The 16,116-nt window shown below is 39.2% G+C and overlaps 2 protein-coding genes across 2 annotated transcripts; both read left to right on the top strand.

Moving 5' to 3' along the window:
• Window positions 1-8,117: 8,117 nt before the first annotated feature.
• Window positions 8,118-11,022, top strand: LOC103942373. Its single transcript, XM_009352560.3, has 2 exons — window positions 8,118-8,272; window positions 9,358-11,022. Exon 2 carries the CDS (start codon window positions 9,616-9,618, stop codon window positions 10,834-10,836), a length of 1,221 nt encoding a protein of 406 aa, XP_009350835.2. The 5' UTR covers window positions 8,118-8,272; window positions 9,358-9,615; the 3' UTR covers window positions 10,837-11,022.
• A 970-nt stretch (window positions 11,023-11,992) lies between these two features.
• On the top strand, window positions 11,993-14,473 carry LOC103942372 (uncharacterized protein At5g43822). The gene is made up of 6 exons (XM_009352559.3): window positions 11,993-12,315; window positions 12,462-12,580; window positions 12,893-13,075; window positions 13,354-13,410; window positions 13,906-13,970; window positions 14,203-14,473. Exons 1-6 carry the CDS (start codon window positions 12,052-12,054, stop codon window positions 14,244-14,246), a joined length of 732 nt encoding a protein of 243 aa, XP_009350834.2. The 5' UTR covers window positions 11,993-12,051; the 3' UTR covers window positions 14,247-14,473.
• Window positions 14,474-16,116: the final 1,643 nt, after the last annotated feature.

Genomic DNA, 16,116 nt, shown 5'->3' with positions numbered 1-16,116 from the left:
CGAATCCCTCTATGCTCAAGATTGAGACTTTTCAATATTTTTCAAGTATTTTTGGGTTTCATCTCACGATATTATCGATATTTGCCCAAATATATACATTAAAATGCTGAAAATATCGTCTCCGATATTATCGCAATAATATCGATAAAAATATCGATGTATTGACAATAATTAAGTGGATAAGTGTCAAAATATCGCTGACACACCCCGACCTAAATCAAGGCGTGCTGGGCCTCAAGTGAGGGTGACGTAGCCATGTGCACAGTACGAAAGCAAAATATAATAGTAAAAGTACGAATAAATAAAAACCAAACTACTAAACAATGTAGTTAACTTACAAGTGCAAGTGTAAGTGTGACAACAATATTCAAAGCACAGAAAGCCTAATGCAATCCAAAGGAACAAACATTAACTAAACACACCTAGAGGTGGTCCTACACTGGATATAATCTTTCAGATATGTCGTGGATTCCTTGTAAGCCACCAAAAAAGCAACCCAAACTAGAACATCGAGGGGCGCAAAACAGAAAGTGTGAGTGGGCAAAAACAAAACTTTTCAAAATCATTTTATTAAAATTTCTAACCCTTCGCCGTAAAACCTTTATAGTTTCCTAGAAAATAGAATATACACATATATCGAAAACATGCTCAAAAATATGCCGTGTCGAATGCCTCTACATAAACTGTAAGTAACCTAGGTAATGTCAATCAATGCAATGTAATATGTCAACCTGACACCTAACGTGACCTGTACGGCTGAATCTAGAGCTTAAATCTTCAACTCACTAACTATACCTGCACACGAGTCGAAACCACCTAAAGTGGTCTGTAAGATAGGACTGGGTGTAAATAAATACACTCAAGTGCTACGGTCACGTGAAGACTGGGCGAATAATCGCGAGTCACCTACAAATCGGAACCATCTATAGTGGTCTGTACGATAGGACTGTGTACCTAACTTGTATCCAAGATAAGGGTGTAGTGCGGGAGGTGAACATCACGTGAAGGACTGTGCCCTACTCTGGGCGGGAGCACTAACACCGGGGGTGCAGGTTATGAGCTCTCTATGTATCTCATATAACCACTACGTCACACTATAAACTATAACTTACCTATACGTTCGCATCACCAAACATACATATATGCAACTACTAATGCATAAATAAATAGGCAAACGCAATGCATGGCATTTAAAACATATAAACATTCCATATCATTTTCTGGGAAAAACCACAAGTATATATGTATATACGGAAAACCAAAAGCCCACTCACTGGTATGTGGAAGGGTCGTAACCCCCTTGCCTCGAGTGACTGCGATCGTCCTCGGGATAGATCTCACCTATATGCGAAACAACTATAAAAACGTTAATTTAAAGCACATAACCAAAACTATGTAATAACATCTCATACAATGCTCAAATGGGGTGTGTGAATACACCAATATGATCTACTCAACCTCACGAACATCCCCACTTTCAAGCCCTGAAATTCACGGAATCTTGTCGTAGAAACTTCACAAAATCCGGCCAAACCTGCAACTCACAATCCCGATGTGACATCCCACATCGCCCAGGGGAGTAATCCTTAAATGTATCAATGTCACATCCCGGCCCGGGTGGGACCACTTCTCGGGCCCGCTTCACCACCGTAGCACGATATTGTCCACTTTGGGCCCCGACCACGCCCTCACGGTTTTGTTTCTGGGAACTCACACGAGAACTTCCCGATGGGTCACCCATCCTGGGAATGCTCTCACGCGCTACTCGCTTAACTTCGAAGTTCCCATGGAACCCGAAGCCAGTGAGCTCCCAAAAGGCCTCGTGCTAGGTAGAGATGGAATATACATATAAGGATCAGTCCCTGGGCGATGTGGGATGTCACAATCCACCCCCCTTAGGGGCCCGACGTCCTCGTCGGCACACCACGGCCAGGGTTAGGCTCTGATACCAATGTCACATCCCGGCCCAGGTGGGACCACTTCCCGGGCCCGCTTCACCACCGTAGCACGATATTGTCCGCTTTGGGCCCCGACCACGCCCTCACGGTTTTGTTTCTGGGAACTCACACGAGAACTTCCCGATGGGTCACCCATCCTGGGAATGCTCTCGCGCGCTACTCGCTTAACTTCGGAGTTCCCATGGAACCCGAAGCCAGTGAGCTCCCAAAAGGCCTCGTGCTAAGTAGAGATGGAATATACATATAAGGATCAGTCCCCTGGGCGATGTGGGATGTCACACCCGACATCCAAATCCTTCCAACAAACCACCCCGAGCTTCCTAAGGACCTCACTAAGCTTCCTACAAGCTTCAAATTCCCTTAAACACAACATTTCACGTGTGCATGAACAGTGACCAAAACGGAGATTCCTGGTTCGACGTGAAATCGAAGGATTTCCTACCTAAAATTGGTATGGTTGAACTCGCATGGTCCTCACGAACACAAAGGTATAGTTGTCCACCTTGATCTACAACGTTTTCACGGTTTTTGGGTCTTGTTCGTACGAAGAAAGAAGAAGAAGAGAGAGAGAAAGAGAGAAAATGTTCGAGACAGAGAAGGTATACGAGGGAAGAAGATGAGGATAAGGGTGAATGTGTGGTCCATATGTAACCAGCCAAACATCACCACAACACCCAAAATAACAAATAACCACTAAGGGCAAAAACGTCATTTCACACATACAGTACAAATAATTCGGGACAGCTGTCACAATCGCCCTCTCAAAAAAACGATATTATCAGCAATATGACTTTACTTGTTTTGGACTCAACGAGAAGGCCTTATCGGTGAAAGATAGTGGCAACGTGGCGTATGTATTGAAATCATAGCTTTTTGGGTCTGATTTTCGGGTTTTTTTTCTCCAGCAGGTGGTGGCGGTGGTGTGGTGTCGTCAAACAGTCCCACCAAGAACAAGTTGCTAGATTGAGAGTGGGAGAAGGCTATGAGAGATCGACGTGGTGTCTTGGCGGGGGAAGGTGGAGCGCACATGACGTCTTGATTACATATTTTGTAAATCTGGTTGGCAGCTAGTTGTGGGGTGGAAGAGAAAAGTCGGGCAGCATGTAATCACAATTTTTTTTGAAAAAAAATGAGAGAAAATGAGAGAAGGGTAAAATTCTAACTATGATAAAGCCTTAAAGCCCATTTAACATTTATCATTAACCTATTCCTAATTAACAAAAATATATCATTGATTAAGTTCATAACAAAAATATGCATTGATATATGACTAAATAGTAGTTTTTGTTAATCTTTGACTAAATTACCTTTGAATAAATTCATAGAAGTAAATTAGTGGTGTCACATCCCGGCCCGGGTGGGACCACTTCCCGGGCCCGCTCCATCACCGTAGCACGATATTGTCCGCTTTGGGCCCCGACCACGCCCTCACGGTTTTGTTTCTGGGAACTCACACGAGAACTCCCAGGATGGGTGATGCGAGAATTATACACATACAAATTAAACCCTCTTTTCGTCAATTGTAGTAAGTATGTAAGTAGGGATCGTTCTGGACCGGGGATTAGGAGGGATTGTTAATCTCTTGGAAACTGACTCAAAAACGTAAAAACAAGATAAAACACTAAACTAGACTCAAAGAATGTGAAACTAAACGTTAAAACACTAAGACAAACCAAAAGACTCAAAATGCTTTAAAAACACAAACTAAATTGATTTCTAACTAAATTGAACAATTAAGTAAAGGGGGATTGGATTTGGACGAATTTAAACTAAAAATAGAAACTTGGAAATAAAACAAATTGTAAATATGGATTTGACGGAAATGAATGGATGGGAAGCTAACTAAGGGGTTCATCTCCACATATGTTATACTTGCATACAAAACGATGCCTAATTGCTTTTCAATAAACCATGAATTCTCAACGCCCCGGGTTAATTAGGTCCGCTTAAATTAACCGTCAAGTTTTCCTTAAGTTAATGAATTGGATGATTGCATACGACAATCCAAAGCATTCCTCACAAGTTCCCTACATGAATTGCATAATAGAGATACAAGCAAGAATCATTAAGCATCATGAAAACTATAAGTGTTGACGAGGCATTCGTTACTATGATTGCATGAAACTTATGCCAAGAATATGTTTAACACGATTGTTTATAAGCAACCTCCACTACTTGTGAATATAAGTTCATAACTATTACGTGAAACTCACTTATATTCTAGCGTCAAATTCATGCATGAAAATTAAGCATTCATTCTTAATAAACATACATAAATAGGTTATCAATCAAACAGTTAAACAAATTGAATTCACAACTTATGAAACGTAATTAAAAGTAATCAAATCATATTACAAACATAAACATAGTTTCGAATCACCCCCTAGCTAAAGGGGGTTTATTTCCTCATACGTACAAAACAAAGAGAATTGAAATTAAACATTGAAATCAAAGAAACGCCTAAACATTCCAACAACTCAATCTTGAATTGTATGAACGTTTAGGCCCTCTTATCTTCCTCTTTATTGTAGCATAAGGTCTAGGGATAGTTGGTTGGGGGGATGGAAGTGTTGGGAAATTATGGAAATGGATGAGGAGTGGTGGAAATGGAAGATGGTTTTTGGATTCTAAGGGAGAGAAACTCACGGCTAGGGAAGTGTTTGTGGTGTGTTGTGTTGTGAATGAGATGAGATGATTTTTGAATGAATGAATGCAAGGGTATTTATAGGAGGAGTGGAGATGTATATGGCTATTTGTTTAAGGTGTTTGTGGCTGCAATGATGAAGAATTGCATGTGGAAATAAAAGGGAAAATGTGGTGAAATGATGAAGTAGGAAGGTGGAAATGCATGTGAGATGTTGGAAAGGAAATGGGAATATGAGTAGGCCATGGCATGGGAGTTGTTTTGTTGGTGTAAATGTGCCATGGTTGCAATGATGAAGAATAAAGGGTGCATGTGGGGTGGAATTGAATGAATGCAAAGTGAATGAATAATGAAATGAGTTAAAGAGGGAGAATGTGGTGAAATGATGAAGTAGGAAGGTGGAAATGCATGTGACTTGTTTGTGGAATAAAGAATGAATGGTGGAATGATGAAGAGTTGCATAAAGAATGCATGTAGGGTTAGCTAGGTTGGCTTTGTTTGGGTGCATGTGTGTTAATGGTGGTTTTGCATGTGAATTGATGGATTGTTTTTGATGGAATGGATGGTTCTTTGCATGGCTTTTGAAGTGATTGTGGGCTTTGGAATTGGAAGGAAATGCATGGCCTTGGGGTTGGTTTAAGAGAGAATGGGCTAGGCCCTTTGTTTTATGTCCAAAATGAATACAAGGCCTTCAAATTCGTCCAACACTTTGGCTCCAATCATATGCTATCCATTCCAAGCCCAATTTTGCTCCAAAATGCTCCAAAATGCATCTTTTTGCTTCCTTAGCCATATGAACCTAAAAACACACGAAAATGGCTTAAACTACTAAAACAACTATGAATTAACAACATAGATGCACGAAAACAAGCTAAGTAAGTCGCCTAAATATGCTCCTATCAGGGTCCCGGCCCAGGCCCCCACCACAACCCGGGCCCGATCCACCACCGTAGCACGATATTGTCCGCTTTGGGCCCCGACCACGCCCTCACGGTTTTGTTTCTGGGAACTCACACGAGAACTTCCCAATGGGTCACCCATCCTGGGAGTGCTCTCGCGCGCTACTCGCTTAACTTCGGAGTTCCTATGGAACCCGAAACCAGTGAGCTCCCAAAAGGCCTCGTGCTAAGTAGGGATGGGAATATACATTTAAGGATCACTTCCCTAGGCGATGTGAGATGTCACAATCCACCACCCTTAGGGGCCCGACGTCCTCGTCGGCACATTTTCGGCCAGGGATAGGCTCTGATACCAATTTGTCACATCCCGGCCCTGGCCCCCACCACAACCCGGGCCCGATCCACCACCGTAGCACGATATTGTCCGCTTTGGGCCCCGACCATGCCCTCACGGTTTTGTTTCTGGGAACTCACACGAGAACTTCCCGATGGGTCACCCATCCTGGGAGTGCTCTCGCGCACTACTCGCTTAACTTCGGAGTTCCTATGGAACCCGAAACCAGTGAGCTCCCAAAAGGCCTCGTGCTAGGTAGGGATGGGAATATACATTTAAGGATCACTTCCCTGGGCGATGTGGGATGTCACAAGTGGGAAGTGGCCCTTTACCACAATTGTGGAAAGATGTTAAGTTGCATGACAACGTGAGTTCAAACCTCATTGATGACTAATCTAACATTTAATTTAACAAAATTTATCTTTTGACACACACAAAATTATAACTATATTAGTGTTTTATTAAGATTTAATTTTAAAGTATTTAAAAACACGAAAATTTTAATTAATATTTTAAATAAATTCATAGTAGTAAATTAGTATTCTATTAGAATTTGATTTTAAAATATTTTTAAAATACGAAGAATTTTAAGGGATTTGGAGCAATTTTGTAGTATTTTAGACTTTAGGAAATCAGGCATCTAAGATTTTTAATGATTTTACATAATTAACAAAGGATTCATTTGGAAGTGTTTTAAAATGGTTAAAAGCACTTTTAGCGAAAATGTTTTTTTATTCAATCTTTTGGTAAAAATACAAAGAAATCCTGGAAAAACACTTGCATTGTTTTTTTTTATTTTTTTATTTTTGACAAGCAACGATAAATTTCATTCAAAAGAATAACATTTGAGAACACATTACAAGCACAGAAGGGCAGAAGCACCCCCCATAACTCACAACTCAACCTTGAACATCTATTACAAAATGATCGGCCAGAAGGTTAGGAGGTTCCTCGAAACAAGACTGAGAAACCGAATCATGCAGAGTCATCCAAATTATTTTCTGTAAAAACTCTTTCAATTATTTTAAAAGCACTTCTAAACGGCCACATAGAGTCAATGAAACTCCATAAAGCGTCATGGGGTTATAACTTTTTCAAAATTCTTTCAATTCCTAACTAAAACTTGCTACTGGTTGGTTGGGTTAGAAGAGCAACCCAACCTTTTACAATTCAAGTGCGAGTTCAGTATCGGGTTTACTTGTCTTTTGTCAACATAATCAGGTTTTTAATTCAATAAGAAAATGTATATAAATAAAATTGTGGTTGAGTGGAGAGTCGGAGACTTGTGTAAATATTAAAATGATGACATGGATAGAATTTTCAAAAAGGTTAACAAGTCTTGGAAAGAAGAAAAAAAAAAAAAAAAGGGTTAACAAGTCGTGCTCTCTTAATTATAGTAAAATAATGCTAAAATCACTATCACTATTAGCCAAGATTTCAAGGGCTCGTTTCGAGTTGCTTGAGTGCATTTTAAAAGAAGCACTTATTTTGTGCTTTTTTATTTGTTACTTTGTCGACTACAACTGTTTGAATCAAATTTACGCGCCTCCGCGTATAGCTGAGTCATAGCATTGAAGAATATTTTTGTCAATTTGTATTTCGTTTGACCTATTGTCAAAGATGCATAGTATCTACTCTCTACAATCATTGGAGTAACTTTTACCATGTACAACGCCAAGCCAATGGTGATGCTTATCAGTTAATTCGTTATGCTCTTCATTGTGACTTGTTGTTTAACTATTTTGAGAATCCTTCAAATCTCATTTCAAAATTTATTATTTAACGAGTGCATCAATTAGTTGTTTGTTTGTTGGCGAAGTTTTGTACTAATAATGTTTTTTCTAATTGAATCTATCGTCGTATTTAGAAAAAATTATTTTTAAGTTGTATTGTTCTTTACTTGTATGTGAAGTTTTAACTTCGATTATCGATGTCATGTTTATACCAAATTATTACAACTAACATATTAAGAAATTAAAATTATATTTTTGCAAAGGGTTATGCTGTTTTAGTCAAAAATGTGTAGAAGAGGAAACTCGAGAATCCACTGCCCGATCTCCCAAAAGAATTGTCCTCAACGGAAAAATAAACAGGAGAAAAAGGACACTCACAGTAAACGCCGCCACGACATTGCCACGTAGGCTCGAGAAGAAAGCGAAGCAAGCCTACTCAGTTTTCGAACCACGAGGCTCGGACGACACAGCTGGAAACAGGCTGTCACCAACAAAGTCCCACTCACCTATTCCCCTAACTAGTCTCTCTCTCTCTCTCTCTCTCTCTCTCTCTCTCCAGTCCCTCTGTTCTCTCTCTCTGTCTCTCCCTCTCTCCCTCTCTCCCTCCTCTCTCTCCTCTCTCTGTGCAAGTTAGGGTTTGCTGATCTTCTCGTCCGATTCTGCACTTCAGGCTTCGGCTTCAGCAGATCACGATTCTCGGCTCTGTAAGATCTCGATTGATCTCCCTTTTGCTTTAATTCGTACTAATTTGTGCCATCTTTTCTTGAATTTAGGGTTTCTATTATGTTTGCGGCTTGCTGTTCTCTTTGTGTTATTCATAATTCGTTTAATTTTTCTGGGTGTAGTTATTTTTTAGTCATTTTTGTGACTTTTGTTTTCTTGTAATTTCTTCTGGAAATGATTTGGAATATAATGTTTGTGCAAGGTTTATTATTTTGAAATTCGGTTTGATGTTTAAGGACTGTTTGGTTGCTGAGAAATGGTAGGAAATGAAAAGAAACTAGATTATAAATTCAAACTATATTTTCCAGTTTTTGGGTCTATTATAATGGATATCAAATAAATGAACAACCTTAGGCTTCCTGGTTTCTTTTTTGTTTTCATTTTTATGATTTGTTTGCGCACGTCGATATAGCTCGATAGAATATCAGTAGTGTCCATGAATTAGATGCAATACTAAGATTTTTGTCAGATTATAAGAGTATAAGCAGTTTAGAGCAAACACTCTTTTGTGAGAAGAGAGGTAATGTAGTTTGATTGATATTTTCGTAAGCTTTAAAAGCACGTCAATCGTTCGAAACTAGTTCTCACAATGCCGAGGGAAGTATGTTACGCAAGCAATGAGATTCCATCCGCACTTCTTCTTTCTGGACATGTAGATCTCTTCTATTACAAAGAGTAGATATTTGGGTGCGCAGACACTTTGACGTGCTCTAATTTTTTATGCAAAAATTGGTACCTGCAAAATCTGACATATTCATAGAATCTGTAATCACTTATTATTTGCCTCGAGTAAAAGCTATTCTTTCATGTTTCCTCTTTTAAGTGGTACGCACTTGTCTTTATTATGTTTTGACAATCTTATATGGGGTTGGTTATTTTGTGTGACCTTTTTACCCTTTCTTTCAGGGATGGCAGTTATAAATTTTTATTGGTGTACTATTGTTTAGCTTGTTGTTTAATTAAAGTTTAAGTTATCTGAGTTATGTTGATTGTAACCATAAATTTTTTAATCTTCAATCTTTGTAAACCCTTGTGTGCTCATGGTTTTCTTCCATCTGTTTTGCAGGTGTGTGGGTCACATAATCAACCTAAGAGCCCAACATTGTTCAGATAGTGTTGGTGCTGTATGGTTGTTCACGGGAATGTCCTGGAAACATCAACTTCAGTAATTGATATATCTATGAGTGCGATGAGAATCTTCTGGTATTACTATTTAAACTGCTTTGATAGTTCTCGTTAATTGTGGGAAGGAAGCGTTTACGCTACTAGAGGATCATTGTATCCATGCTGGCAGAGAGCATGCGTGGAATCTGTGCTTCGGGTAATGCCCCTGACGAGTATTGCTGCCGATACACTCGGTGTGTTGACCATATGTCTAGTTGCTCTCTTGATCCTTCTTGGTTTCCTCTGCATTATTTACTTGTTTTATTTTCGCTCTCGCATTCGTAGTCAGGGTTTTATTCAGCTGGGTTATTTCAGTGGCCCTTGGATTATCCGAATTACTTTCATCGTGTTTGCAATCTGGTGGGGTTTCGGTGAAATTGTCCGTTTAAGTTTGTTGAGACGTGAGGGGAGAGTGTTGAACGCCCTTAACTTGAAATGGCAGGAGACTCTTTGCAAATGTTACATTGTCTCAAACCTTGGGTTTGCAGAACCATGCCTATTCCTGACGCTTGTGTTTCTACTTCGTGCGCCCTTGCAAACAATGGAGACTGGAATTCTAAGCCAAACGTGGAATGGGAAAACAGCTGGTTACATTCTTTTCTTTTGCCTTCCAGTGTTTGCTCTTCAGCTCTTTGTTATTTTAATTGGACCCGAACTCTACGGGAATGAGAGTTTACGTAAATTGCCTTCCTACTTCACAAGTACAGTGCACAAGACTGATCACATTGCCCTCTGCACTTACCCCTTGCTGAGTACCATCCTCCTTGGGATTTTTGCAATCATTCTTACTGCCTATTTGTTTTGGCTTGGAAGGCAGATTTTGAAATTGGTCATCAACAAGGGTCTACAGAAGAGAGTTTATACATTGATATTCTCGGTTTCAAGTTTCCTTCCATTAAGAGTTACTTTGCTTGGTTTCTCTGTTTTATCTAAACCAGAGCACATTCAGTTTGAAGTTCTTGCTTTCTTGGCTTTTCTTGCACTTTTATGTTGTGCCGGGGTGTGTATATGCATGCTTGTTTACTGCCCTGTTGCGGATTCTTTAGCCCTGGGGAGTTTACAGGACTTGGAGAGTAGGAGAGTTAATGATGATCAAAATGACACCATTTCTCTTATTGCTAACCAGAGTCATATGGAGGAAAGTTCTGGAATCAGCCCATGTAGAAACTCTGATGTGTCAGCAAAGCGTGGATCAATTTCTTTTCGTACTTTGGAAAGGGAGGAGGGTTCTTCTAGGGTACCCTTTGTGGAACTGAGCCTCTTCTCTCCTAGTCGAGATGCATCACCCCCGGACTCACCTCCGCTGCTCGGGTGGCCCATGCGCCCCCTTCCATCATCTCACTCACCAGTAGTTCAAGGTCACGGAACCACAGCTAGATAGAAGCATGCAGCCGCAACTGAGTTCGCCTGGTCAATATCAATATCAATTTTGTGGTAAAGAAAAACTGATTGTAAAGGGTTTAGATTTTTGAATAAGGATTTTTATTCTTGGTTTGTTTTTCTAGTTTTCTTCAGATTAGTGATGGGTTTTTGCTTGCTTGATCGAATTCATGATATGATTTCTCTCTCTCTCTCTCTCTCTCTCTCTCTCTCTCTCTCTCTCTCTCTCTCTCGCTCTCTGTGAATCCACCTTCCTTGTTTGCTGAAGTGAAGATCTAATTGTATTATTATATGCAAAACCTTTCGATTTTGATTCGAATCTGTTGAGTTGAAACATGATTTTGTTTTCCGGTTGGATGAGATTAGCTACCAAATTGCAGACAGACTCGTTTGCTCAAAATCTACGGGACCGGTTTGTTGTTTCTCAATCCATCGATCGTCTGAGTGGTTTAAGTTTTCGGTTGTTACGTGGTGTAATGGAATACCAAGTATTTTAACTGAACCCTCAAAATCGCAAGTGGTTCTCTATCATAGTAGTGGAGAGGAGTGTTGTTCTTGCATCACGGTGTTGGTTCGAACTCCATTGGCTCCTTAATCAAACATCTAATCTAACAAACCAAAAAAAAAAAAAACACTTGAAATCTCTGCAGTTTCGCTGAGGTTTCTGTGCCGGGGCGATATGTTGCTTGTGTTTCCGTGTGCTTGATTGCTTATTTTGCAGGATGGCTTGAGAGAGTATTGCTCTTCCAGCTCCTCCTTTACATTTTTCTATTTGAAGTTCCATCTTTGTAACTTTTGGTTTGAATTTTATTGCGGGTCCTCAATATGCTACTTTTGCTATGGGACCTATAGCTTCACAAGGGGTAGGTAAATTACAAGTTTAAAGTGGGACGAAAAGTTTGTGTTTGTGAGAATAATTATGATGGTTAAATTACATTTTGCATTTTCAAGTTTTAAAACACTACAATCTCATATACAAATTTAAAATTTTACTGGAATGTCATACATTCCTTGGTCATTTCCTCAATCATAATTATTTTCAAAATGTTAATAATGATTAGGAAGAAAATAATTTAAGGTTAGTAATGATTAGGAAGATAATAATTTAAAGTTAAAAACCTAAAATGGACCACGCACCCACCCTTGCACGGTTCCACCCTACAACCCACCCATCGTCAATTCATTTCCGCCTCACCACCAACACAGCCGCAGCCACATGCGAAAGAGGTGGAATCTCGAACTCGAACTCGAACTCGACCCGTCTCTACAAGCAAACCAAAATTTTAAAATTTCGGCTACCCTCTTAGAGTCCGGCTCTGACTCTCTGTGTGGAGTGGGTGTCGTGGGGATGGAGGCGATGGTGAAGAGGTACCAGCAGAGGTTCAGGAAGGTGAAGGATGAGATGGATAGCTGGGCCCTGCTTCAGTCTCGCTTGATTTCGCAGTTCAGGAACGCCTCCTCCATCATTGAGAGGTTGCAGGTCTCGAACCCCCTCTTCTTATCCAATTGCTTCTTCCATATGCAGCCACGAAAAACAAACCCACACCAAAGAAAAACCATTTCTTGATATGCCTTTTGTTAATTTACAACTTGGGTTTCATTTCTTAACTTTGCCTTTTTGATCAGGTGCTTCAAGATTCCAAGAACTACGGCCGTTTGAAAGATGTCGTTGGTATCGAAGAGGCACTACTGGCAAAGCAGATGGAATCATTGCAAAACATCTTCCTTTCCATGAAGAAAACCATGTAAGTAACTTTCCTCCTGTTATTTTCTCTCTGGTACTGGTAACCGGGACTACGGCAGCTAGACTTGGCCCAAAACCGAAAGCTGTGGCTTTTTAGGATTTATACAGCCGACCCCGCTTGGTGGGATAAGGTTTTGTTGTTGTTGTGGTGGTAACTGAAATTTATTATGAATGCATCCATTTCAGTCCTAAACCATGATTATTCCAATTGAAAGCATAGCGTGCTTATTTGCGTATATCTAGTGCTACCAGTCATTTTTTAGGTGGAAAGGGGGGGGGGGGGGAAAGGTTAAACTTGTGTTGTTATTTTCAGGGAAGAGTTTCATGGTATTGTACTGTCTCTTGGGAAGATCCATCGTGATGGTAGGCAGATGGTAAAAGGCGGTGCTTCTGGTCAGCTGAGTGTAAAACAACTGCAGCAACGAATTGGCGTAAAGCCCAGTCTTGCGGATTGCTTAGATGGGCTTATGCTTCTCCAGGACATGCATTGCTCTGAGTATGTAACTCTTTGGTGTCTTAAACGATAATTGTTGTGTGCTAGCTTTGAGATGTCAAACGAGGTTTCGCCAGATGTCATTCCTATTTTTCTGTGACTTTATGGTAATTGGATGTATTGGAAGTTTAATCTAAATTGCTGCAAAATGTCTGGTCCTCTCCTGCCCACACACACAGTCGCACACCACGCACCAATGTAATTAAACTTTCTTTTCGGGTTATATATTGGTTGAGACTCGAGATCATGAATAATTTTCTCTTTTCCCCTTCCTTTATCAGGTACCTTTTGAAGTCATCATTGGTTTCAGCACTGTCAGAACTGACCTTGAAACCCAGGTGTGCGAAGTACTTATCTTCTAATCAGAACTGATATTTTTACCTTTCTAATTTGTTTAGGAACTTGATCCTTCCAAATGTGAAGAGATTCTGTTGTAGTTTGGAAGATGTTATTTAATGCAACTTTTATTCTTCTTTAGCATGCAACATCGAGGGAGAATGAACTGTGTTGAGATTCAGCTCACCGCCCTCGCAGCCCACACTTATTTATATGTTTGTAGTTCAACTTTCTCAATTTCTGAGTTTCCATTCCATTTTTTCCGGGCTGGGGATTTTGGGAGCTCAGATCAGTAGGCTGAACTTTATTTGGACCTCCAGTGTACTTGGATTTTTTATGTTACAGTTACTAGTCTACTATAAATTTGGCACACTTTGGAACTCGGTGTAATCTGCAGATGTGTCAGCCATTTTTTAACATGGTCATATTTCAACATATTTCTTCCTACTTTTAAGAACTAAGCTTTTGTACTTGACGTTCGTTCATCAATTTTCTAGTGCCAGTGATTTGGGAGCACTCCAGCAGCTCTTGGTTGATCAGCCTAACATCCCCAAGGAGGAAGGTAAGATACAATATGTGAGAGCGTTATACCAATCTTTTCAACTATATATGCTTTGAGCCACTTTCCTTCCATTTTCTTGTACGAATATTTGTGTTACGACTGGTTCTGACAAGTTAATTGACGTGGAATTGAAACTGAAACCGTTGCCCTTTTGTTTCATTTGATATTTGGTCAATCATCTATCCTTTGTGGTCCATTTGATATTTGGTAATTCTTTCTCTTCTTTTTGCAGTTCAATTCATCTTTGATATCATATTTGCAGAAGAAATCTGTTGATGTTCTCTGAAACATTTCTGCCGGCTTTCCTGGATCTGGAAGGAAGAATTTGATAGGAATTTTTACCACCTGCAAAAGTAGGGATAAAAACACTTAAAAATACTTGCAAGAGTATAAGGTTGTCGTAGTATAGCAGCTCAAACAAAGTCGTTTTCCACAGAGATTGAATGAATAATTTGTGTTTAAAACCAACTCTTAATTAATTATTGAAAACAAAATTTGGAAAATGTTGATTTTAGAATTTAATATAATAAAAACGAATTTTAAAACAAAACAATTAAAGAAATTAACTAGAGAACGATTTAGATGAAGTCAATTTGTAAAGCCTAGGTTTCGCTGTTTCCTTAACAATCCTTTGCAATTCTATCAATTACTTACGAATTTCCACACACATGCTTTGAAGGTTAGGTTTTCCTAATGCATATGTTTCTCGTGATGTTCAAGCGAAAACGTATATCTAACATGCAATTCATCTGTGATGTTCAGATCAAATATAAATATGCAAGACTCATTAAGCTTTGTGAAAATCTTTTGAAAAACCATGCAACCCTTAAGAGTATGATGTTCGCCTTAAGTGAACTTATAATTACTAATCACAAGAAACCCTCTTCATAAAACAAATTTATTAAAAACATGGAAAGAAAACACCTAGAAAATAAACTTGAATTGTCAAAGGCTTGTGTGTGCGTTTCCACCTCTCCTTCCTTACTAACCCTAACAGTTAAAAAGTCTTATTTATACTACTACAAAATAAAACCCTAAAAAGTCTTAGAATAAAACTAGGAAACATAATATAAAAAAATAAACCAGAAAATAAAAGGTTCTATTTAAACTAAAATTCAGACTTCTTAGAAAATCAGACTTTTAACCGACCAAATCAACTCCGACTTGGTCCAAAAAGGTCTCTTTTGAAAGTTGAAGACGTCCCTTACAAATCCTCAGAAGGAATATTTCTCAAAATATTCCATCTTAACCTTCAAAATGCCCAAAACGTCCAGAAATGTCAATCTGGAAAAGCTGCGCATTGGGCCTTTATTTCATTGCTACGGTCAAACGGCTTAGTATAAAATCTCACCAAAATAATAACCAAAATATACCAAAAATAGGGAATAATATATAGTATGAAATCGACTAATCAGAATTCATTAAAAACTCGAAACCAGTCAACACGTACTTGTACTCGAACATACCAGTAATTCATGCAAGAGTTATTTGATTTGGAAAGTACGAGTGAAGAGTTAGATAGCAAAAGGTCCCCACAACGTTTTATGTTTGGAAGGGCCCCAGACGGAGAATTCATTGTAACTCGAACTTATAGAAACTGGAAACTTCCTCTGTAAGCTTTCAATTATATTTCTAAATAATCATTTGTACACTGTGAAGACATATATATATATATATATATATATAGCCCTTGGCTATTTACAAAGATAACCCTTAATTGCCTAACCTTATAACAGTTCTAACTAATCACAAACATTAGCATAGCTAATTACATTTAGAGATAACAAACTATTTAACAGTAACTGAAATGGGTGACTTGTCAATTTCCCTAATACACCCCCTCAAGCTAAAAGGGGAATCAGAACAGATTCCAATTGGAAGCTTGGAGCACAGGAACTGAAATTGACTTTTGGATAGGGACTTGGTGTGAAGATTAGCTAATTGGTCTTCACTGCAAACATACTGTACTTTGAGAAGATTAGCCAGAACCAATTCCCGAATATAGTGGTAATCGATCTCAACATGCTTTGTACGAGCATGAAAGACAGGATTAGATGCTAGGGAGATTGCTGAGATGTTGTCACACCAAAGTGTAGGCAGTGTAAGGATAGGGAAGTGAAGATCTATGCGGATTTTGCAAACCCAA

The sequence above is a fragment of a genome, unplaced genomic scaffold, assembly GCF_019419815.1.
Source record: "Pyrus x bretschneideri cultivar Hongxiangsu unplaced genomic scaffold, Pyrus_bretschneideri_v1 Contig265, whole genome shotgun sequence".
In the NCBI taxonomy this organism is placed as follows: Eukaryota; Viridiplantae; Streptophyta; class Magnoliopsida; order Rosales; family Rosaceae; genus Pyrus; species Pyrus x bretschneideri.
This window is presented reverse-complemented; position numbering and strand designations above follow the sequence as displayed.